The sequence below is a fragment of the Gambusia affinis genome, linkage group LG01, assembly GCF_019740435.1.
Source record: "Gambusia affinis linkage group LG01, SWU_Gaff_1.0, whole genome shotgun sequence".
Taxonomy (NCBI): domain Eukaryota; kingdom Metazoa; phylum Chordata; class Actinopteri; order Cyprinodontiformes; family Poeciliidae; genus Gambusia; species Gambusia affinis.
In genome coordinates this window covers 633,597-659,545 of record NC_057868.1, presented here as the reverse complement: position 1 = coordinate 659,545, position 25,949 = coordinate 633,597, and the positions used below count along the sequence as shown (strand labels likewise).

Sequence of the window (25,949 nt, the reverse complement as noted above, 5' to 3'; positions counted from 1 at the left end):
AGGTGCTAAAACAAATACGTTTTAGACTTATCTGTTCAAAGACATTATTCCAGAAGTCCTGCATGGTTTCTGATTATGCTCTGTTTAACTTTAGTCTGGCCTTCAAACCTGGACAATCATATAGGCTACATTTTCATACTAACAGCATCAACAACATGCTGCGGGTCCTGTCATAGTTCTTGGTTTTTTAAGACTTATTTTGACAGCCTGTTCTCTGTTTTGGAAAACCTGATTGGAGAGGGCTGAGTGGTTTTGAACATCTTCCATTTATAAACTAATTTCCTTACAGTGGATGGGCTGATTGCAGTGAGTCCTCTTTACATCCCACACCAGAGTCATAAACAATCGTTTTTCTGAAAGCTTCAGGAAGCTCCTTCATCTCCCCAGGGTGTTTTCTCTCCCCACTGAAGTATGCACCTATGTATGAGTTTAAGTGTGGATAAATGTGGGGGCATCCTCACTAACTCCTGATCAGAAATTCATTTATTTTACTGCAGGTTTTTTATATTGCTTTAAAGAATTGGAAACTGGAGCTTTGCCTTAAAGGTAGGACTAAGTACAACCAGGTGTTTTGTGCAGCTGTATGGAGATTAAGTGATTTTTCAGCTAGTGAGGGTAAACATGAGTGAAAGAATCAAGGCAACATCCCAGATATGTTTTTGATTATAACATAATGTAAAGCTCAAAACATTGATTTTACATAATTCTACACCTTTGACAATTTTAAGTGAGCGTAAATCTCGGGGTGTGCTGATTTATCAGAAATTATTTTTTTACTTCAGTTTAGAAAAAACTCAAAATATTTTTCACCTTCAATCATTACATCATGTCCAGAAATAGATCTTGTAAAGATTGGAAGTTGTTTATCTGAGGTCTGGTTATAGGACGCATTAGGTACATGTGGGTTATAAATATTTTAAAAAAGGGAAAAGGTGGGCCGACATCACATCCTCTGACATCACATTCCCTGAGTTCCTCCTGGATGATCAATGTGAAAACTACCCCACTATGGAGCCACTTAGGCTAACATTGATTTGTTTTGATCAGATTTTGGGATCAGGGGAGAGTTTGGAGTTGAGCTGCTGCTTTGACGTTTGGAAGGAGTCAGAATGAGCAGAAGAGAAGGAGGGATGAATGATGGCAAAATGTTGGTCATAAAAACTGAACTATGAATCACTCTAAAAAAAAAAGCTTCATCTTCAAATTGTACCACAGAGTTTTATTAAAGGGGACCTGCTATTTCTGTTGGATTCCGGGGTTGTTGGGGTTTTGTTTCTGGGTTCTGGTTAGGCTAGTCACTAACTTTCCACCAGAGAGCGCCAGAGACTGTTTTTCCCGGCGGAGGCGTGATCGCCAGCACACCTGTTCAACATCTCCTCATTATGTCTGGAGTTCAAGAGGAGCTGACTGACGGGGCTTCGACGCCTGAGTGTTTGCCAGCAATGGTAGTCAGAGCCCTACAGTGAAAACTCTTTGTTCTCCTGAGAAATATCTCAAGTGATTCTTCTCGTTGTTCTCCTCCTCCAGGTGTCTTCCTTGAGACGCTGAGTTCCTTTGTGAAAGGAACTGGTTCTTCCGGGTTTTTCTGGAACCAATTCCCTCGTGACGCCGTGGAGGAATATCCGCTGGTTGCCCAAGCCCGTGTCTTCCCTTTGAGACGCCGAACGTCAGTCAGAACTCTCCTCAGTCTCCAGCCCGCCTGAGCCCATCGGTCCGCCTCTCCCCGCCGCCACTGTTGCTCCTGGATCCAACCAATCCCGAATAGCTCGGACCCGTTCAGAAGACCTCTTGGACTGAATCCCCTCGATCCACACAGTTAGCCCTCCCGGACTTCCACCATCAACTTCACAAGTAAGATCAGTCCGTGTCATTCACTCACCCTTTTTTCCGACGCCCTCGAACTCACCATCTCTCTGTTGTCTCCGTAGTTTGCCGCATTCCCCGAAAGCTGCAGTTCCTGGAGCAATAACCCTCAGCAGATTTCCTGAACATTCAATAAAATGAATCACTCTAAAAAAAAAAGCTTCATCTTCAAATTGTACCACAGAGTTTTATTAAAGGGGACCTGCTATTTCTTCCTTTAAAAAAAATTAGAACAGATTTATTGGCTACATAAAAAATGTTCTTTACGTTTTTGGCAGAAATCCTTGAAATGAGATTTCGGCTGCCCAGTTTGGCGTATTTTGAGCTCCTTTCAGAATTAACTGTGTAGGGCTCTGTCACTTTTATGCAAATTAACTGCAAATTAACTGCAGTTAATTTTTAAGTGCCTTTTAAGTGCATTTTATAAACGTGAAAATAACAGCAAAGAGATGCGCAAATGTCTACAAACAAACTTTTTTTCTTTACCAGCAGCTACTGTAAAACCAGCTGACCAGATTAATTAAGGGTGGAGCTCCACTTGGGTTGCTAGGGTTACAAGGCAGCGCTCGCCAACTGTGGTGTCAAAACCAGGAGATTTTTGAAACAGCTCATTTTCCTGACACCAAGAAACAGTAAAGCTGCAGTATGTAACTTTAAATTTTTTTTAACATATTGGTTAAAGTTATTATTATGTTGTGACTGTATAGAACATAAGGAGGAGGGTCTTAACGCTGTCAATCACTCTAGTGCTCTTCCCACTTAGTCTTTGCTACACTACAGCTGGTTCACTACGACACTTAACTGGTTCACTTCACTTAACTCTTTTGTGTATCAGCCTGAAGCGATACAGATGATGCCGACTCAAGGTCTGAGCGAACCCCACCCAGGTGAAAACGACACAGTTGATGCTGATGCTGGGGGTGGTAGCTGGCGGAGGTCTGAGTGGACCCCATCCAGACAAAAATAAAACAGAAGCTCGCACATCACAAACAATGTAAAAAAATGTAATACATGTTTTGAAACTTTTTATGGGTTGTTGAAGCATAGAGGTCAGCCAAATGAGCATGTCCACACTCAATGTTAATTTTTCACTGAATATAAAGCAAATAAAAATAGCCAGTAACTTCAAGTTATTTCTACTAATATAAAACTTGTTTATATACTTTAACCTAAATGAAAGAAATATCAGAAAAATACATTAATTATTTAGAAAATTGCACTTTTTAATCATGTTGCTCCAGTTTTGTTCAACCCTGTAACAGCTTGTAACACAAAGTAAACAAGATGGCTAGCTACCCGGCGCTGCTAGTGATGTAGCTCAACACAAAACATGCTAGCTAACAGTAGATGGCGCCATGCAGCCGAGTGAACACAGTTAGCGAGCTCCTCTCTGTAACTCAGAGGAAGACAACCTGATCCTTCTTGTTATGAATAAATTCCACCACCATAATGCATAACTGCATGCCAGTAGGCCGTGTTATGCCAAGTGGGATTTGATACACCTTTAGTGTTGCACACAAGGGATAATGCTAAAGCTAGTTAGTTTATCAATGCAGCGGATAAATTGTTTCCCTTTAACAATAAGTTGTTTCTTCACAGTTAGCACATTTAGTAGCATATATGAGGATGATTAACAACGCTAAGACCCTCCTCCTGACTGATTGGTTGTTTCTGACTCAGATCCTTGCATTTCTTCAACAGTCTCAGTGTGGGTGTGGAGGAGCTTGATTTTCTTTTTCTCTTTTTTTTACGTATTATCTGGGTCATACTTTACTGTCACAACATGGGAAAAATATATTTTCATAAATGCTACATTCTGCAGCTTTAACTAATTGGCAGAAAATGGCTGCAGGTTTCTTTTTAGCTCTGGAAGTAGAAAAAATTGTAAAACTGAATTTTGCATAGGTCCACCTTAATTAAGGTAAGCGATTTAAGTTGAAACCATTTTACAGTGCAGTACATCAGTACCTCCCATCATAAGTTCTTACTTTCTTTCTTACTCAGCCATTGTTTTGCTATATTATGTATATTATGTAAGAGACTAAAACCTGCAGGGCCTGCTAAAGCTCAGCTAACGTCCTGTGAGCTATAAGGCTGACCTATACGCCTCTCTGTTATCATCATGGGCCAGCTCTCTACGATCTAAAGAGGTGCATGTTGGTGATGCAGAAGAGTAGGCTGGGCGCTCAGGCAGAGCTGTGCTGACGTCAATAGCCTGTGGTTATCACTGTAGGTTAATCTACTCTACCATGGCTGGGCTTATGCAATTGTCTGTGAGCCCACACGCTTTGGATTCTATGGATTAGCTTTTCCACTGTTGCAATAGCAGCAGCAGCAGCAGCAGCAGCCAACACCAGGGCTGCAGAGAGAGAATTTGTCCCCTCTGTGAGTTTCTAGGTCAGGGGTCACCAACCTTTTTGAGACTGGGAGCTACTTCACGGGTCTAGAGCAACATGAAGGGCTACTTGTTTGATACAGACATAAATTTTCTTGGCTCAGCCTTTATAACAATAATACATATATCTATATATGATTACATGCTGCCTGATCATATTAATGTTAGGGACTACTCCCAATAGTTATCAGTAAAAACAGCTATGGTTAATTGCTATTATGTGATCAGAAGTTCTTAGTTCAGAGTTGTAAGTTTGATTCCCTTTTAGAGCTTTTCTGTGTGATTCTAAATTGCCCACAAGTGACTGAGAGTCTGGATTAATACAGCTGCAGCTGAATAGCTGGACGCACTGAGTACCTTGAAATTTTCCTTTTAATAAAAAAAGAAAAGAATAGTTATTGTTTTATTATCTAACCCTCTTTACTATTAGCAAAATTGTGGAGAAAAAATATCTTTTGTGTCAAAAGATATTGTACACACAGCTGTGTACAGTCTGTGAGGGGTGAAGTGGGGCAGCCAAAGCCAAAATCTTATTGGTCAGTTTGCTTTTGTTTATTTCACGGGTTAGTGTTTTTCTGTAAGTTAAAAATGAATGAGTGGAGTTTGAAACTCCCGTAGTTCTAAGATCCCGCCTGAGTTTTTACAGTGTGCAGTTCTGGCAGGGTCCGGTTTATTAGTTTTTTTTGTGGTTTCACGAACTGACAGCTGACAGGTCACAACTGGCTGACACCAGCAGATGACGAAAAAAAAAGGTCCGACAGATCGGAGAGTAGCACAAAACTATCACTGATCACTTGACCTGAAGGAGCACAACCACCTCCCCAATGCTCAAAAATCAGCACTTTGGCGAGATTAAATTTTTTAACCCGTAGTCTTAGCATGATGCTCAGGAAAAGCGGCAAATGTCAGCTAACGGGTGATCATCAGGTCTCCAGTTCAGGAAACATCAAAGAAGTTCATAAACCGATGACCCGCCAGAACAGCACACTGTAAAAAGCTCCGCCGGGATCCAAATGGCCGCTTTTAGAACTACGAGAGGTTCAAACTCCTGTCATTCATTTTTATCCATCCATCCATCATCTTCTGCTTATCTGGGGTCGGGTCGCAGGGGTAGCAGCTTCAGAAGGGAGGCCCAGACTTCCCTCTCCCCAGCCACTTCCACCAGCTCCTCCAGAGGAATCCCAAGGTGTTCCCAGGCCAGCTGAGAGACATAGTCCTTCCAGCGTGTCCTGTGTCTTCCCCGGGGCCTCCTCCCGGTGGGACGTGCCCGGAACACCTCACCAGGGAGGCGTCCAGGAGGCATCCTGACCAGATGCCCGAGCCACCTCAACTGGCTCCTCTCGACGTGAAGGAACAGCGGCTCTACTCTGAGTCCCTTCCGGATGACTGAGCTTCTCACCCTATCTCTAAGGGAGAGCCGCTTGTATCCGTGATCTCGTTCTTTCGGTCATGACCCAAAGCTCATGACCATAGATGAGGGTGGGAACGTAGATCGACCGGTAAATCGAGAGCTTTGCTTTTTGGCTCAGCTCTCTCTTCACCACGATGGACCGGTACAGCGCCCACTTGACGGCAGACGCTGCGCCAATCCGCCTGTCGATCTCCCGCTCCCTTCTTCCCTCATTCGTGAACAAGATCCCAAGATACTTGAACCCCTCCATTTGGGGCAGGACACCCCCCCTGATCCGGAGAAGGTACTCTATCTTTTCTGACTCAAGACCATGGCCTTGGATTTGGAGGCACTGATCCTCATCCCGGCTGCTTCACACTCAGCTGAAAACCACTCCAGCAAGAGCTGCAGATCATGACCTGATGAAGCCAAAAGGACCACATCATCCATAAAAAGCAGAGATGTGATCCTAAGGCCACCAAAACGGACCCCCTCAACACCTTGGGGATCCATGAAAGTCCATGAAACCAATGAACGGAATCGGTGACAAAGGGCAGCCCTGGAGTCCAACTCTCACAGGAAACGAGCCCGACTTACTGCTGGCAATGCAGACCAGACTCTGACACCGGTCCTACAGGGACCTGACAGCCCGTATCAAAGGGCCCGGTACCCCATACTCCCGGAGAACCCCCCACAGGGCTCCCCGAGGGACACGGTCGAACGCCTTCTCCAAGTCCACAAAACACATGTAGACTGGGTGGGGCGAACTCCCATGCACCCTCCAGGACCCTGCTGAGGGTGTAGAGTTGGTCCAGTGTTCCACGACCAGGACGAAAACCACACTGCTCCACCCGAATCCGAGGTTCAACTATCCGACGGACCCTCCTCTCCAGAACCCCCGAATAGACCTTGCCAGGGAGGCTTAAGAGTGTGACCCCCTCCGACCCCCCATTTTGAACAGGGGGACCACCACTCCAGTCTGCCAATCCAGGGGAACTGTCCCAGATGTCCATGCGATATTGCAGAGTCGCATTCGCCAACACAACCCTACAACATCCAGAGCCTTAAGGAACCCAGGACGAATCTCTATTTTTCAGCAGGTCAAATATTAATCATGTCCTTCATGATTCTGCTCTTAATGGAAGAAGAAAACCTGCTAAAAAAAAAACTGAGTTATAAAGTTCTTTTAGCAACACAGTCAAAATATGGAGGAAGATTTTCTGGTCAGACGACCTTTTCAGTCTTCATTCAGGAAACTAAGTGAACACAATCCTCATGGTGAAACACGGTGGTGGCAGCATCATGCTGTATAGATGCTTTTCTTCAGCACTAAAGGGAAGTCGGTTGAACAGGATGGACTTTATTTAATCCATCACATGATTTTTGTGCTTATGTCTGTGAAGTATTCATACTTGAGGAAAACAAGTAAAAACAAGAAAAATAAAATATTACAAACTTTTGTGCATGATATTAATTTTTTCACAGTTAGTGGAGTTGACTTTGACTTTTCTGTTCAACCATGAATCAGAGTGTGTATTGATATGAACTTTTTCGAGTCTTGTCAATGACTACAAACAGCCTTAAAACTCGATCATTAAAATATTCACTTGGCTGTACTACCTTCAGAGTGTTTAATAACAGGCCTGAAGTCTTAAAATAATGTTGTCCTGGCAACCACAAGCAGCTTTACTCTAGTGAATTGATTGATTGGTCAGAATTTATTCATGTGAGTAACAAAACCAATATTGTGATGCAGCTTGAACAAAGTCGCCTCAGACTGTATTCACAAAATCTCCAGTTTGGTTTTCAACTTCATGCTGCATTTTAAGTTTATGTTTCACATTCTGTGAAGGCTTTAAGGCCGATAGAGAGCGACTCAGTCTGATGCTAATGGCAAAATACTCCATGGAGAAACATCAAGCCTGCAGCACAAAGTTTTCTCATTTATTGATTTGTTTGCTGCACATGATTTTTTAAGGGTTAGAAAGTCCTATTAAACTTGATTACACAATTAAATCCATTAACCCATTCTAAAAACCTGCTTCCTAAATGTTGCAGTAACATATTCTCTAAAAGACGTTTGGACGTAAACTGAGGAGTAAACCAACACTGAGCCACTTGGTTATTAAAAACCTTCTTGGGTGATTTTGATGAGTTGTGGAGTGAAGTGCAGGAATCAGAAGCCGGAGTGAAGCGTCGGGTTTTATCACCTTACACACCGACGTCCTGTTGAGTCTGGGACTCTGAAACACAAAGACTTGCTTCCCCACAGGAAAACTGAAAGCAGGATGCTCCCTTCACCCTGCATGGGCTCACTATGTTGGGCCGTGACCTTTGACCCTTTGTGTCTCAAGACGTTTTTAAAAGTGCCTGTTCTTAAAAATGACAAAAAGGCAGACATCTGATTGGAGGCTTTAGGTGCAGATTGATAAAACTGGACAATTTTAGCATTTTCAGTGAAGAAGCTGAAACTGTCACTGTTGTGAACATCATATTAATTGTGTTTGTTCAGTGATGTATTTAATGAGAGGTATTTTTCCAGGCTGGATTGATTGTACAACAAATTACTCTGAGATATAAAATGAAGGATTAGGAGCAAAAGTCTGATTTTTTGTGAAATCTCTTTTGAAAGAGTTCTCATTTTCCCCATAAGTGGAACACTCTTTCACTTTTTTAAGTCAAAATCAAGGACTTGACTTAAAACAAACTCCTGTATCTGAAAAGTTACTGATAAGTTAGTTTTGTCTTAAAACTAGTGTACTAAGACATTTCATCTAGAAACCAGAAACCAAAAATACTTAGTGAGATTTTGTATTTTTGTAGTAGAAAATGTATGAAATACACTTAAAAACTGATTCCACAAGACATGAACCAACTGAAATAAACTAAACTGTATCTGTTACAAATATAATCAAATATCCATTCAGAATTATGACTGAAGGATGTTGGCTAAAAAATATAGAAAAACACACAAAGTAATAGACCTCTGTCCAAATGTTACCAGGGGAGAAAGTCAAGCCTTTATGTATCTGTTAGACTCCATGTAAATTAGAGGAAATGCTCATAGTAAACGTGACATACAGGCTGATTGTGACTGTATGTAAACTTATGACCTGCACTGTAGATTAAACGGACCAGAGTTCACTTTCATCCAGAGTTGTAGGAAACATTAGCAAAGTTAAACCGAGGCGTTTCCAGCCAGCAGCGTCAGATCGCTGGTTTATTTTTGCAGCTTTGTGTGACACGCAGCACAAATGGAGCATGGAGCATCAAACCTGATGGAGGCTTGATGCTCCAGCTCAAAGTTTTCTTGAGGTTTCTCCTACAGATGTGGTGAATAATTCATGAACCATTCATTGACATTCCAGCAAACTGCATCGCTTGACATTCCTTCAAACATTCTAGCTACCTCAGAGCTTTTTGGCTCCTTTGGTTGATCAAAATCAAAAAATCCAAATTTTCCATGTCTCTTTCTGTCTTTGAAACCTCATCATCAAAAACACTCACTTCAGCGAAACTCCAGCCTTTACTGAAAACTTCCTTTCCCTGAATTAAGCTGCAGCTGTTCTGGTTTGAATTCCTGGATGTGTCTTTAATCAGACTGAAGCCAGGGTGTCATAAGGTGGGGTTTTGGTGGCGGTGAGGCAAACGCAGCGGAACCCAGTTGTGTGGTGAAATGAGGAGTTTTAATGAAAATAAACAGGAAACAGTTCTCAGACCTGGCAGCACTGAAGAGCGGAAGGTTAATGCTCACTACAGGTAGCGACAGGGAAAAGCGAGGACTTAACAGTCGACTCTAACCAAGACGTACACTGACGTAGGACCCGACGAAGACAGACACACACAGGTGACACTAAATACACAAGAGGGTAATCAGGGAACGAGACACACCTGGGGACTAATCACGGGGAGACAGGACAACACAGAGACTCAGACACACAGGAAACTAGAAATAAATACACAGAAAAACACAGAACACGACAGTACCCCCCCCTTAACGGGCGGCTCCCAGGACCCAAACGGGAAAACCCAACGAGGGTGGGCGGAGGGGAGCTGGATGGGGGGTCCAGAGTCCATAAAACAACGAAAAACTACCCAACATAATTGGGCGGAAAACACAAGGGTCCAGAGTCCAAAACAAACAAAACAAACCCAACTGGGTAGGCGGAAGCACCGGAAGGCGGGAACCACGGAGGCGGTCCGGCGGCCGTCCGCGGCGCAGGAGGCGGGAACCACGGAGGCGGTCCGGCGGCCGTCCGCGGCGCAGGAGGCGGGAACCACGGAGGCGGTCCGCGGCGTCCAGCGCAGGGAGGCGGGAACCACGGAGGCTGTCCGGCAGCCGCTCAAGGCGGCGAGAGTCTCTAGGGGCCGCACGGGGCGGCGAGGAGCACAAGGAGTTTCTGGGCCGCACGGGCGCGAAGCGGAGCACAAGGAGTCTCTGGGGCGCACGGGGCGGCGAGGAGCACAAGGAGTCTCTGGGGCGGCGACGCGGAGCACTGGGAGTCTCTGGGGCCGCACGGGGGCGGCGACGGGGAGCACAGGGAGTCTCTGGGGCCGCACGGGGGCGGCGACGGGGAGCACAGGGAGTCTCTGGGGCCGCACGGGGCGGCGACGAGGAGCACAAGGAGTCTCGGGGGCCGCACGGCGGAGCACAAGGAGTCTCGGGGGGAGCACTAGGAGTCTCGGGGGGAGCACTAGGAGTCTCGGGGGGAGCACTAGGAGTCTCGGGGAGAGCACTAGGAGTCTCGGGGAAAGCACTAGGAGTCTCGGGGAAAGCACTAGGAGTCTCGGGAGCTGGGGGCTCGGGGAACTCACTAGGCGGCTCGGGTGCGCCGGCTGGAGCGGCGGCAGGAACGGGCTCGGGTGCGCCGGCTGGAGCGGCGGCAGGAACGGGAGCCTGGTGCGCCGGCTGGGAGCGGCAGGAACGCAGGCTCGGGTCGCCCGGCTGGAGCGGCGGCAGGAACGGGAGCCAGCGCTGCTGCAGAGCGGAGCGGGCGCAGGAACGGCGCTGGGCGCGCTGGAGCGGCGCAGGAACGGGAGCCGGGTGGCGCTGCTGCCGGAGCGCGGCAGGAACGGGAGTGCGCGCCGGCTGGAGCGGCGGCAGGAACGGGCTCGGGTGCGCCGGCTGGAGCGGCGGCAGGAACGGGCTCGGGTGGCGGAAGTGTTGCTGGCGGCTCCGGCTGCGGAGGGTCTGCTGCTGGCTCTTGAGACGACGGAACGGGGGTGGTGGATCGGGAGGACAGAGATTCGGGTCTGGGAGGCAGCGGTTCTCCAGCCATTACAGCTAGCGCTGCCTCCCGCTCCCACTCTGCCTCCCTCTGCAATTTTAACAGCCTCGGGTGTGGAAAGCGCGGAGTCCAGTAATCCAGCAGCAGACCCAACCGGATGGCAAAACCAAGCCTTCTCCAGGCCACGTATGGCTTTGCCATGGCCTCCTCATACTCGCGGATGGTTTCCAGCAGTTCCTGCGTCTCATCTGGGTCCATGGTGTACAGCGTGCCTCACCGTTCTATGTTGGTCGGGTCCTTCTGTCATAAGGTGGGGTTTTGGTGGCGGTGAGGCAAACGCAGCGGAACCCAGTTGTGTGGTGAAATGAGGAGTTTTAATGAAAATAAACAGGAAACAGTTCTCAGACCTGGCAGCACTGAAGAGCGGAAGGTTAATGCTCACTACAGGTAGCGACAGGGAAAAGCGAGGACTTAACAGTCGACTCTAACCAAGACGTACACTGACGTAGGACCCGATGAAGACAGACACACACAGGTGACACTAAATACACAAGAGGGTAATCAGGGAACGAGACACACCTGGGGACTAATCACGGGGAGACAGGACAACACAGAGACTCAGACACACAGGAAACTAGAAATAAATACACAGAAAAACACAGAACACGACACAGGGTTTCCTGTGTGTCTGAGTCTCCGTGTTGTCCTGTCTTCCCTTGATTAGTTCCCAGGTGTGTCTCGTTCCCTGATTACCCTCTTGTGTATTTAGTGTCACCTGTGTGTGTCTGTCTCGTCAGTGAACGTCTTGTAACGTCAGTGTACGTCTGGTTAACGTCTCAGTTTGGAGTTGACTGTTAAGTCCTCGTTTGTCCCTGTCGCTACCTGTAGTGAGCATTAACCTTCCGCTCTTCAGTGCTGCCAGGTCTGTGAACTGTTTTCTGTTTTCCATTCATCATTAAACTCCTCATCACACATCATCTGGGTCTACTGCGTTTGCCTCACCGCCACCACCAAACCCCACCGTATGACAGAAGGACCCGACCAACACACGGTGAGCAGCTTCCCATCATGGACCCAGACGAAATAAAGGAGTTGACGGAGACCATATGCGAGTACGAGGAGGCCATGGCCAAACCGGTGGCTTGGAAAAGGCTCGGACTTGCCATCCGGTTGGGTCTGCTGCTGGATTACTGGATTCCTCGCTTTCCGCACCCGCGGTTGGTGGAATTACAGAGGGAGGCAGAGTGGGAGCGTGAGGTAGCGCTAGCAGTAATGGCTGGAGAACCGCTGCCTCCCAGACCCCAAACTCTGTCCTCCCGTTCCACCACCCCAGCTCCGTCGTCTGAAGAGCCAGCAGCAGACCCTCCGCAGCCGGATCCGCCAGCAACGCTTCCGCGGCCGGAGCCGCCAGCAACGCTTCCGCGGCCGGAGCCGCCAGCAACGCTTCCGCGGCCGGAGCCGCCAGCACCGCTTCCGCGGCCGGAGCCGCCAGCACCGCTTCCGCGGCCGGAGCCGCCAGCACCGCTTCCGCGGCCGGAGCCGCCAGCACCGCTTCCGCGGCCGGAGCCGCGGAGCCGCCCAGTGAGTTCCCGAGTCTCCCAGTGATTTCCCCGAGCCCCCTAGTGTCAGTCCAAAGCCCCCTAGTGTCAGTCCAGAGCCCCCTCCAGAGACCCCAGCTCCTCGTGCTCCTCCCGAGACCCCAGCTCCTCGTGCTCCTCCCGAGACCCCAGCTCCTCGTGCTCCCCCCGAGACTCCTAGTGCTCCCCCCGAGACTCCTAGTGCTCCCCCCGAGACTCCTAGTGCTGCCCCCCAGACTCCTAGTGCTGCCCCCGAGACTCCAAGTGCTTCCCCCGAGACTCCTTGTGCTCCTTATGCCGCGCCCCGTCCCCAGAGACTCCTTGTGCTCCTCGTCATGCCCCAGAGACTCCTTGTGCTCCTCTCGCCGCCCGTGCACCCCAGAGACTCCTTGTGCTCCTTATCGCCGCCCGTGCGGCCCCAGAGACTCCTTGTGCTCCTCGTCGCCCCAGAGACTCCTTGTGCTCCCGCCCTGCGCGCCCCAGAGACTCCTTGTGCTCCTCGTCGCGGCCCCAGAGACTCCTTGTGCTCCTCGTCGCCGCCCCCGTGCGGCCCCAGAGACTCCTTGTGCTCCTCGTCGCCGCCCCCGTGCGGTCCTAGAGACTCCCCTGCGCCGCGGACGCCCCCCAGACAGCCTCCGTGTTTCCCGCCTCCTGCGCCGCGGACGGCCGCCGGACCGCCTCCGTGTTTCCCGCCTCCTGCGCCGCGGACGGCCGCCGGACCCCAGCTCCTCGTGCTCCTCCCGAGACCCCAGCTCCTCGTGCTCCTCCCGAGACCCCAGCTCCTCGTGCTCCCCCCGAGACTCCTAGTGCTCCCCCCGAGACTCCTAGTGCTCCCCCCGAGACTCCTAGTGCTCCCCCCGAGACTCCTAGTGCTCCCCCCGAGACTCCTTGTGCTTCCCCCGAGACTCCTTGTGCTCCTCGTCGCCACCCCCGTGCGGCCCCAGAGACTCCTTGTGCTCCTCGTCGCCGCCCCCGTGCGGCCCCAGAGACTCCTTGTGCTCCTCGTCGCCGCCCCCGTGCGGCCCCAGAGACTCCTTGTGCTCCTCGTCGCGGCCCCAGAGACTCCTTGTGCTCGTCGCCGCCTGCGGCGCCCCAGAGACTCCTTGTGCTCCCTCGCCGCCCCGTGCGGTCCTAGAGACTCCCCTGCGCCGCGGACGCCCCCCAGACAGCCTCCGTGTTTCCCGCCTCCTGCGCCGCGGACGGCCGCCGGACCGCCTCCGTGTTTCCCGCCTCCTGCGCCGCGGACGGCCGCCGGACCGCCTCCGTGGTTCCCGCCTCCCTGTGCCTCCGCCCACTCCGTTGGGTTAGTTTCTTTTTGTTTTGGACTCTTGGCCTTCCTGTGCCTCCGCCCACCCGGTTGGGTTTGTTTTTCGTTGTTTATGGACTCTGGACCCCCCATCCAGCTCCCCTCCGCCCACCCTCGTTGGGTTTCCCGTTTTTGGGCGTCTGGGAGCCGCCCGTTAAGGGGGGGGTACTGTCAGGTTCTGTGTTTTCCTGTGTTTATTTTGAAGTTTCCTGTGTGTCTGAGTCTCCGTGTTGTCCTGTCTTCCCTTGATTAGTTCCCAGGTGTGTCTCGTTCCCTGATTACCCTCTTGTGTATTTAGTGTCACCTGTGTGTGTCTGTCGTCGTCGGGTCCTACGTCAGTGAACGTCTTGTAACGTCAGTGTACGTCTGGTTAACGTCTCAGTTTGGAGTTGACTGTTAAGTCCTCGTTTGTCCCTGTCGCTACCTGTAGTGAGCATTAACCTTCCGCTCTTCAGTGCTGCCAGGTCTGTGAACTGTTTTCTGTTTTCCATTCATCATTAAACTCCTCATCACACATCATCTGGGTCTACTGCGTTTGCCTCACCGCCACCACCAAACCCCACCGTATGACACAAACTCATGATTCAATTTCTTATCCACTAGAACCTGCAGAGTCGGTTTGCAGTTGTCTTCCAGTTTGCATGTGGATAAATTAGAAGCTAAATGAAAATAATGAAACTCAATTAAGGCTGATTCATATGTAAATTATTGCCATGCAAAAATATACTGAGATAGTTGGGAATGAAGTTTCTGTAACACCAATGAATCATGATCAAATACAAAAACCCATTAAATATCAAAGTGAAAACTAACATAAAATAAGTTATCAGAATATCACAATTTGAATATCTGCAAGTGAGAATGAAGCACAATGACATCTTTATTGTCAAACAGGGTAAAAAGTTGAAATACCTACCAAACATGCCACTAAGAATCCTGTACAGTAAAACAGCCTCAATGATCATTTCTGACTTTATGTTTGACAGTAAAAATCGGTTTCATCTACAGGAAATAACAGCTTACTTCTCCTAATGGTTTTCACTACTATGACTGGCAAAAGTATTCATATCTGTTGAACTTTTATAGAGTTTATTTAATATGTGTATTTAACTGGGATTTTATGTGATAGAACTTCAAATAATGGCACACAATTGTGAAGTAGAACACAAACTGAACCAAATACTTACATCTTTAGCAGAACTGGGATGAAAGTTTACTTGTTGAAGAGAAAATTCAGGCATTTTCATGGTAGTTTGTTGGACCAGAAGCTTTCCTGGTCCAAATCATTCCTTTGTAGCACCGGCTGTAAGTCTAGGCTCGTTTTCCTGCTGGAAGGTGAACATCTGCCTCAGTCTCCTGTCCTTTTCAGCCTCTAACTGGTTTCCTTCCAGGATTGTCCTATTAGGTCCATCTATATTCAGATCAGGTCTGACCACCTTCCCTCAGTAACTATGGGCCACAATTACCTTGAGAAAAAAATGAGATTTGGTTATATATAAAAGCAAGCTTTAACACCGTAAAATGATCAAATGTAACAAGCTATATATGTCATACAAATGGATCAGATACAGAGTTAGATTCACCGTCCAGCGCCGGGACACACTGAGCGTAACCGAGGCAAGGATTGTAGCACAAGTTTAGCTTTTTCTCTGCAATCTGTCCTCTCCCTAAAGGGTAGTCTAATCAATTTCAGTCTGTTTATGTATGACTGCTGGCAGACACACATAAACATGGTTATATAAGCTGCAGCGTGTGCATGTAAGCAGTTAAAGAGGCTAGAAGAGATAGTGAAAAAGATGGAACCTACAAGACACTCGTCTGTCTATTTCTAATCCAAATGTATTAAATATGTTTTTTCTTCTATTAATTAAATTGATTTTAAGTCACTCAAAATTGATTAATTAATGCAATTAATTGCTTTTTTATTTTAAATTTTTTTTTAAACATACTGTTTGTTACTGCGCAATAGCCAGCCCTGCCCTCTCCTCACAACTCCTCGGGCTGACTACTGAACCAGTTCTCTGTCTAACAGGTCCGGAAAATCTCTAAGACCCGGGTCTTACCCTGAACAAGATCTATAGGAGATAATCTGTTTAAACTGGTGGCGGAAGAGATTCGTCTAGCACTAACTACCTCCTATCCAGAAGTTATGACCCTTTTCAGTTAAGGAACAATCAACCGAGTAGCCTTCACAGCTGCATAGTTCCAATAACCACTTCTGTTAACGGTAGTTCTCTTCCTGTCGTAACGTGCACTTGGTAACGGCTAGATAATATTTAGTGACTAGGATTCAAATCACAGGGTCATTATTTTACTCTCACCAAAGGAAAGTCCGAAGCCACCACATTACTAGAATCATGTATACTGATTTTACTATAAATAGAAGAACTTTAATTCAAATGACTCAATTAATTTCAATGTCCACAACCTAATCAGAATTTTTAAGATATATGTATTTATTAAGCAAGCTTTAGCAGGGAAAATGACAGGCATACAGAATTTACTTGAGACTACCATACAAAGAAAATCAATAAAATTTAGATCAATTCAACCTTTACCTAACAACCTCCCTACACTGTCATCTGTCTATATAATAAGGCTTTGGGGTGAGGCAAACGCATACCCATCGGTGGTATTGGATCTCGGCAACAGAAGTCCTTGTAGTCCTTGGTCAGAGTCTTTCCCTTGAAACATAAACTCTCCTTGGACCCGAAACAAAATGAACTGTCTGCTTCGTCCAGCCGAACAGCTCTTGGTCGATCCTGTGACTTTTGTTCAGTTCCCCAAGTCCGTTGCGATGTAATTTGAGATCGTTGGGTCGAGAGCAGAGTGTGGAAATCCAATGAGGAACCAAGGCAGTGGGTCGGTGGATCTCGCCCTTTGGTCCGGCGTGAGGAGCTCCGTTGTCCTCCTTGTGAGGCGCTTTTCTTGGTTCCAGGGTGTAGTCCTCTGCTGGTCTTCTTGCCGCTCTTGTGTCGAGTCTCAGCGCCGGGGACGAAGAACATCGTATCACCTCGGTCTCATGGTTTTATACTTTTCTGCACTTGTGGGCATGTATCACAGATAGAGAGAGAGAGAGCAAGGGTGCTGCGTGCATTTGCCCGCCTATTCAACCAGGCCCCAATCGTCAACTCAGATCTCTGTCTTAGGGACTGTTGAAGACTGCGCAATAACGTACCTGTGACATTTATAACTTGGGTCACATCAACCTGATTGCGAACTAAAGCAGTTGTGACACTAATGCACTTGTGACACTTGTGACCTGGGTCACATCAACCCGGTCACGTAGGCCACGACCCCTTTTTCCGAGAAGTCAGATTCTGAGTGACACCCACACCTTGCCATTCCTCACATAGAACATCAATTCATTGCATTTCAGCAACCATAGATTATTTGATTTTGGTTCATTTGCATTAGCTAGCACTGTTGCTGTGCTTATTTGATTGGCTACCTGCTTGGACAGATGATCTCATCTCCATCACTGTCTTAGAGACATTGTGTCCTGATGTCTGTGCTAATGTCTCAGGTTGCTTAACAACCTGTTTCCAAATAAGGCGTTGACCATCTCTGCTCTCCTGTTTCCAAATAAGGCGTTGACCATCTCTGCTCTCCTGTTAGTTCCCTTAACCTTTCACCTACTATCCACCTCCAATACATCAGTGATCTTTAATTTCAGTTACACCTTTTACACCATTTCAAGTTCAGAGTAAAAATCACATTTATAACTTCTTTAGCTTCTCTGATTTATCATTCATTTATAATGTTATGATAACCATAATTTATCAGTTACTCTAATTATAATCTTAATGTGGGTTATTACAAATGTTTTCTGTAAAGAAACCAAGAATAATCCATGATTCTTATTATTTGATATCAGTTACAGTTACTTGTTTTACTTGTAAGAGTTCCCACTAATGTAAGTGTAAGTGTAAGTATTATTACAAGTAAACCAATATTAATATAAGTATTTTACTTTGAATCTTATCCAATTACTCACAATATTTAGATTTCTTTCTTTAAAACTTTCATGCTAAGTAATAGTCTGAACTATTTTTATAAATCTGCAGGCTGGAAACTTACTTCCTCTTTTTCCAGGAAACTGCTTTTCCTGTTTCATGACTTTCTCTGTCTTGACTATGATTTCTTATGATTAAATAGAAAAAAGTAATTTTAAAGCAAAGTTTGCAGAACACAAAACAACACACACAACCAGATTGATTTTATTGACATTTAAGTCTAATGTTGGGTCTAGATTTCACTTGAGTAATTAATTTTAAAGATAACTTTATTCATTGTTACTGTTAAACTAAAATCTCCAGCATGGGGAAGTGGGATGATCTCGGATTTTCTTGACAATACAAAAGGTCAGAGCAGAACCTTGTGTTTGTGTTTCTAGTACGCCCGTAAATCTAACGGACCACTGGCTTCCACAAACCGATGGATGCCAAAGTTGCATCGTTGGGCCACTAGGAACTAATTTTCCTTCCAACAAACAATCTGATGGAAAACTGCAAAAGACTACTGTGGTTTCTAAATTGTGAAAAAAAAGCCCTAATGTCAACAACCACATTTCTAAACAAGTATTTTTCCAAAGAAGTTCAATAAGAGGTTCATGAATCACTTGAAATTGAAATAATAGCACAGTAAAATGCTAAACTTAGATTGAATTGAAAATGTTGGATATTTTGTCAATGGTTTTCAATAAAAATAGGATTATTTGTGATTAATTACAGACCCTGGAATTAACTTGATTGAAAATTTGAATTAAGACCCACCGCTAATATCTTAAAATGAGACATTGGGAAACTCCAATTAAAGACAAGGAAGGAGAAAGAGGTAGATCTGGTTGACATTTTTATTTCATGGTGGTAGGAACACAAGACAAAAGTCATAAAGTTAGTAATGTTCAGGTCATGCCACTCTTACTCGGTGTGCTGCCCTTTGACGAGGTCTGCACAGTCGGACAGTAGTTTACAGAGGTCAGACATGGAGGAGAATCCACATGGAGACATAAATAAGGAACAGAAAACAGATCCAAAAAACAGTAAATAGATTGAAAAAACATTTTTGCAGAAACCCTCTGGGATCTTTTTTATGTTTGGGGATTATTACTAATATTATCATTATGTATTACTCCATTTACATTATTGGAATGAGGCTAATACACTGGCTAAAAGCAAGGAAACGGTAAGATGGGGTGATGTCTTCATGGCCTGCTCACAGCTAAGGTGGCAGGTTGTTTTTAAGGCAATTCAGTTTCCACCAAAGCCACACAAAAGCAACCCGTTTGGGTTCGATTCAAAGATCTAGCTTGTTAAAAAAAACCGGTCTTGGGACACCAGAAAGGGGTTTCCCCAAGCGAGGACACACACAACACAACTCTAAAATTCAGGCTGATGATTTCGCTCCCACGTTGAACTATATCAATCCATAAATGTATAGACAAGTCAGACATGGCTCCAGTGTATATTACTAAAACAGAAATCTCCACGTATGACACTTTTGCTTAATTTACACTTTTAAAACCACGGGGCTGTACAAAAAAAAAACAAAGAAAAAACAAGTGGCCTGATGATTTCAAGGAGAAACAGAAGTGAGAAGATAAAAACAGTAGAAGACCTTTTGATACTCAGTCACAAACAGGCATGATTTTAGTCTCAGAATATTGCCATGGTTCTCATATGAAAACAAGTGTCTTTAAGCTCAGTTTATTGCGTTCGGCTCCGTGTTGCAACAGTCCGTTGCCTTGCTATGCTAACGTGCAGAGTTCTGTGGGATTGTGGGTGTTCTTGTCCGTTTTTGCGGCTGTTATGGCTTCAGAACGTACCAGCTTCTCCTTCAACCCGTCACCCCTCTTACTCTCACTCAACAGCCGAAGCTAAAATCTGTTCCTCCAGGAATGTTCTCGGAATTAAAAGAAGGAAGTGAATCGAGTCCCAAGCAGAGTTAGGGGAGTTTGTTTTCTTTTTTAATTTCTCTCTGTGTCTTTTAGTGACAACAGCTGATTATATTACAGGATATTCCCAGGAGTTGTATCTCTCCCCTTGTTTCACCTCTCTGTCCTTCTTCTTCAGCCTTTGCTTTTAGCGCCTCCTTAAGGTCAGATCTGGTAACAACTCATCGAGTTCCTGCAAAAACTAACAGCTCCCAATAAACAGAACAAAACACCAAAGACCAAAAACAAACAAACAAAAAAATACAACCTTAAAGCATAATCCCAATCCTGTACTTTCTGCAATCATAAGAAATAAAATACACTTTTCTCAAATTGGATTCTTTTTTAGAAACAGTGTCAATAAAACAAAACAGAAAAAAATCAAAATTCTAACCAACACTGCAGAAGTGCATGCATTATAGTGGTCAACATTAGTTCATCTGCTGATTGTAGAACAGAATGCACAACAGTACATGAAAAGAACCCATCTTACATATTCACAGTCTTAGGTATTATTTATATATAGAAGTCTATATTTATAACATTTATGGGTATCTATGATTCATGGTTAATGAAATGAGAGTCATTTTGGGACGCAGAGCTCTCTCCATCACGTCGGCGCGGTTGTTAGTCATATTTCAAAAACTAAAGGCTCTGATGAGAGTGGACTGGAGAGTGGCTTTATTTTTTCTTTCTTTCTTTGTAGCTGTGAGATGGGAGTCGATGGAGACAGCGCACGTAGTCACTGTAGCAGCTCGGTTGGTATTTCATTAGAAAAATACAGCGGGCCGAATAATACCAGGGTAGGGTGGATGCATACGGCGCTGCGGCTCTGAACTGTGAATAACAAAGATGTAAGGGCCATGCTTGGAGGGAATGTGGCTGGTAGAGATGGACCAAGACAAGGCAGCAGCCAGAGATCAGAACCATGTTCAAGTAATGAGAAATTAAAAACAAAACGTGTTGCTTTCAAGGTAACAACTAAATCAATACGATGAAAATAGCTTTTTTTCCACAACATTTGTAAAAGGAAGAAAAAAATAAAGTGTAGTGGAGATGCAGAAGAAAATGGCAAAAAGAATTCCAACACAAATTAAAAACATATTTCATTATTTCCCCATATAAAAAGCAATGAAAAGTATACAAAAATAGAAAATAATTACAGCAGGAGACATGGGCGTTATGGAGGGAGGGTTTCTTGTTTTGTTGTTCACTCCGGTCTCGCAGTGCTCGCTCTCTTCCTGGTTATTTGGCGGCGGAGCAGTGTAGTATTTTGGGGCTGTTCACGGCGTCCTCCACCAGGTGGACGTCCACCCCGTCCACCACCACGTCCTTGATGCAGCCAATGAAGCCGGTGCTGTAGGCCTTGGGCAGCCGGCGCGCCACGCCCAGCACCTCCAGGCCGCCTGATGAGGAACGGAGGGACATGAACACCCAGACACACACAGCAACACACACCGACCAGGAGTAAACATCAGAACCTAACCATGCGTTATAATATGTCGATAAATCAGTTTTTATCAATTAAACAAATTTTTGCTTGCACTGGTGATTGGACTCATCATTCATACTGACCTTTGTCTTTAGGTTACAGCTCAGGTCAGATTGTTGAAACTGGGACAGAACCAACAGGAAAATAATCCCAATAATAATAATGGGTAACACTGAACGACTCTAACATCAACTGCTTTGTAGACTGAAATACAGATTAATGTGAGAAAACTAACAGATGGTTCTAGATAAGAGAAAGTGGAACCCCACAGGTTATTTTTGTGTCTATTCAGAGCTTCAGACGTCCGCAGTGTTTCATCACCGTGTCATTAATAAACTGATCTGGTGTAAAACTCCTGCAGCTATACTGGCAGGATGTGGGATTGGATCAGTGAACAAATTAAAGCTGAAATTTCCTGAAATGTTGTGCCGCTCCAAACAGCCAGAGTGAGTGCTGGGTTTTTCAGGTTGTGTCTCAGCGTTTGATGTTTTACACGAAGGCGCCGCTGACGGACATGACAGGCTGACAGTTTATTTCTCAAATCAAAGCAAAAAAATACTAAAAGCTGAATAGCAGCTACAGAAAACAGAGCTATGAACTGTACACACACAAACAATATATATATATATATATATATATATGTATATATATATATATATATATATATATATATATGTTGGTGCAGTTGCATTGCAGCAAGAAGGTCCTGGGTTCAATTCCCGGTCCGGGGTCTTTCTTGCATGTTCTCCCTGTGCATGGTGGGTTCTCTCTGGGTTCTCCGGGTTCCTCCCACAGTCCAAAAACATGACTGTCAGGTTAATTGGTCTCTTTAAATTCTCCCTTGTTGTGTGTGTGTGTGTGTGAATGGTTGTGTGTCCTGTGTGTCTCTGTTGCCCTGCGACAGACTGGTGACCTGTCCAGGGTGACCCTGTGACCCCGCCTCTCTCCCGGGACGCAGCTGGAGAGGAACCAGCAACCCTCCTGACCCCATTAGGGACAAGGGTGAACAGAAAATGGATGGATGGGTATATATATGTTTATATATGTATAAACATTTGGTCTATACATATATAAACCAGATGTTGGACTGGATTTTATTTCAATGTCATTTGTGAATGTTAGCTTCTCCTTTTCAACACAGTGGAGCTGTGCAGGTTAAAAAAGTTGTTATTTTAGAGAAAATCTCATAAACATCAACATTTACACTAAATAAGAGACAAAAAAATTAGTTTGATAGAGAAAAAGCCTCTCAGACTCTGAACTCAAAGCAAGATGCCAGAAAACACCAAACTACTTAAAAATTTTAAGACAATTTAGTTTCACAAAATTATTGTATTCTAATTATAGAAGCCATTTGTTTAAGTACTTAATGAAACATGTTTACCATATTTGATGCTTGTTGTGAATTACATATACTCACAAACAAACAAGGTAATTAGTCCAAGTTTGCCGTTTATTGAACATTTAGAAATAACAGCGGCTGTAATTCACCACAGCAAAGGTAAAATAACCCAAACAGGTGATCAACTCAAACCCACTAGTACCTTTTTACTCTCCATCTCTCTTTGTCGTTTAAGAACACCTGTTGCCGTGGTAACCGCCTGCACTCCACAAGCCAAACAGAGATTATGTTAAAAACATAACATTCAGTCCGTTGCGATATTAGGTTTTCAGGCTTGATATTTATTTAGTGATTATTAATAAGCGCTCCCTGAACACAGCAGTGGTTAATGAGCTAGTTTTAAACTCCTGCTCTGCTCAGAGAGTCGGTGTTTAAGTCGCCTTTTGTTATTATTTTGGACCAAAACACACAGAATTGTGCAACATCTAGTTGAAACAATAATTACTGGGATTATTATTTTATTTTTGTTGGATGATTAATTTGAACACGTTTTGTTGATCTTTTGTTGTTCTTTAATAAAGTTATGAATGTTTTGATAAGCGAGTCAGAGGACGTGCTGGTCTCAGTGTCCTGACGACGTTCAGTTTGTCACCTGATGCTAAGACAGACTCAAAACCTTCCGCGATCAACGTATTGCACCTCTGCTCTAGCAAAGTACAAACAGTTCAGAAATAATGTCAAATGGGGGAAAAAAAAGCTATTTATTCACTGATTAAGTCGTGTTTTAGATTGTTCTTGAAAAACTCATCAGTCACGGCGGATTAGTTGGTGCAGTCTCAGCTGCACAGTGCAGCCATTGATTTTTTTACAGCAGACAGCTACTCCCCTCTCTTGCAGGTACGAGGTACCTGCACCAAATATTTTAGGGGTACGCAGTAATTGACCGTACCCGGCAGTACCTGACAGAACCCGACCGTACCCGACTACTTGCACCCCTCGTTGTGACAAAGGAAAAACATGGTGAGATGAAAGGTGTTGACAGCACAAAACAATAAAGAACTAATTTGCTCATTATTTTAAACTGACTGCTAATTTGAAAATACGCTAATTATCTAAACCTCAAGTATTTTTGTTAAAGAAAAGACAGTTTTCTGGCACATTCCAGAAGATGTATGTTTGTTTCTTCAAAGAAACACATGGTATTTATGGACTGTTTTTGACTTAAACATGTAAACTACAAGACACCGAGAGACCAGTTAAACCTGGACAGATCTCTTCTAAACAATTGGTTTGTGATTTGTAAAGCTTTCACTCCATTTGTGAAAAAATAAAACAAAAAGATATGAATCTTTTTGTCATGTCTTAGGAAAAATATTTACACATTCAGTAAATTGTTTGTTCTGTTTGTTAAGTTGCTTAGCATTAGCTGCTAGCTGCTAACAATGTTGGTGTTAGCTTCCTTTCTGACTGTTGGCTTTTCTTATTACTTCATTAGTTTTGTCTCTTTTCTTCTCCTTCAGCTAATCTCAAACCTGCTGAAACAAAAAATAAAGAATTTCTAAGCCCTAAAGTGTTTAAAGACTTTATTTCCTAATTGCTGTGTGAGCTACTTTTCTAAGTCAGCGAATTCAAAGTTGCCATTAGAGCCTTTCTGGCTAAATCAGCATGAAACATCTGTATTCAGCATTCCTGCAGTGCTAAGCCTGCCTGTTAATGTTTTACCTGGCTGCCATTGCACCTCAGTTTGGTTATTTTAAATCCCACCTTCTCTCCTTCCTGTCTGGTTGGATCATGAGTTCATTTCCCTTCTCAGGTTCTTTACATCGCTGTCCTTTCCCCCATTAATCGGATTGGAAGCCTCAGAATCAGAAGTCGACTAATTTCAAGCAATTTACAGATGAATTAATGATGAACGGTGAAAAGGGATTTAGCAGGAAGAAGCCCTGGCGATAGGAGGCTGTGTGAGGATTAGCTGTTGGTGCTGCAGGGCTCCATCAGCACCTGTTCCACTGTGCTGCCTCCCGTCTACCTGACTGCACTCAGCATGAGGCCCGGTCGGAAAACACTGTCTCCATTTCCCAACACTCACTCAGCATTTTAGGAAGAGCTGGATTTTATTTCGCCTCCACTTCCATACTGGTATTTCCTCAGAGTGCTCTCTTAAAAAACATTCCTCAAAGCCAAGTTCAGCCCAAATTGAACTCCAGGTAGATAACCGGCTGTTTGGTCATTTTGAATTCAGAAGAGGAAGAAGTTTGGCGTTAGCCAGAAACACCTTTTCATTTCTCACCTCAGTAATAAAAAGAGATTTTCTGCAAGCACTGCAATCATTTTTTCTGCTCTTCCTCCACAATTAGTTTATTACTCCTATTTGGCAGCGCTGCACGACTAGTTAGAGGGAATCAACACCCACATGCAAACACACATTCAGAACTATTTGGAGTTCTAAATGTTGAGACCTACCTAACCAGAGCGCTCCGTCTGTGTCCAGCTGCGTGGCTCGGAGAGGAGATGAGCCTGTCACCGGCGCCTCGTTGCCCACCTGCAGAGAGCCGTCTCGAAGTGCCCTGCAGACCAAAACAAAGATGGAGGCAGCTTCAGGTCTGACGCATGCGTCACCCAGTGAGTGACTCAACTCTGCTTATCAAAAATCAAAACTCACTAAAGAAAGGCTCCAGCCAAGAGAGAGTCATTAAAGCAAGGCACAAACAGAAATCTGTGCAGCTATGTGAGCTGCATGCTGCAGAATTTTGCTTCCCAACATTATCTCTAAATTATGCCATCTTTCAGCATCGGCTGTAAATAGGAGGAAAGCCTGGGATGAGATCCGTTTTAAAATGGATGTGAGTGGCCTTTTGAGGATCGATTGTTCTCGCCTTAAATGACAAAAACCAATCTAATTATCCTCCCAGAGGGCTGTTTGAGGCGAAGCTGGAAACAAATGTTCTCCTGCGATAAAGCAGAGAACACGCAGAAGGTGCTAAATGGCTCTTTTTCAACCCTCACACTGTTAATTTGTTTCTAATGAACAAATCAATTAACATGACATCACTGTGCAACAAAAAAGTGCTGCTCGCTTTTTGTTTTTCCTCCATGACTTTGTTGGCTGCCTGGATTAAACATGTCTATATTAGATAAACTACAGAATGAAATAACAGACAAAATTAACTCCACAAGTGCTGCTAAAATGTCAATATTGTGGTTTTAAAAGGAAAGCAGAATTATTTTCATTGGCAACATATTTAATCATAATCTAGAATAACAAAGAAAAATAAATGTTTTTAATGTGTTTCGGTGTTTTAATTCAGAAGTCTGTAAGTTATGTCCACATTTAAACTTATCTAACAACCAATATCCATACTATACCACACAGCAAACAATGCCTTGAAAACTATTTATTCACTTCTCCACGTTCAGCTAC

The 25,949-nt window shown here is 44.9% G+C and overlaps 1 protein-coding gene and 1 long non-coding RNA gene across 2 annotated transcripts in view; one reads left to right on the top strand and one right to left on the bottom strand.

Annotated features, from left to right (window-relative positions):
• The first annotated feature begins 1,233 nt into the window (after positions 1-1,233).
• LOC122831415 lies at positions 1,234-1,998 on the top strand. Its single transcript, XR_006370694.1, has 3 exons — positions 1,234-1,445; positions 1,528-1,851; positions 1,929-1,998. It is a non-coding gene; the product is annotated as an uncharacterized LOC122831415 (long non-coding RNA).
• Positions 1,999-18,596: 16,598 nt separating this feature from the next.
• agrn (agrin) overlaps positions 18,597-25,949 on the bottom strand; it is a 421,905-nt gene continuing 414,552 nt past the window's right edge. Inside the window, exons 36-37 of the mRNA XM_044128298.1 lie at positions 24,992-25,095; positions 18,597-21,100 (exon numbers count right to left, since the gene is read on the bottom strand). Coding sequence (XP_043984233.1) covers positions 20,940-21,100; positions 24,992-25,095 — 265 coding nt within the window. The 3' untranslated portion in view covers positions 18,597-20,939. The remainder of the gene's footprint in view (positions 21,101-24,991; positions 25,096-25,949) is intronic.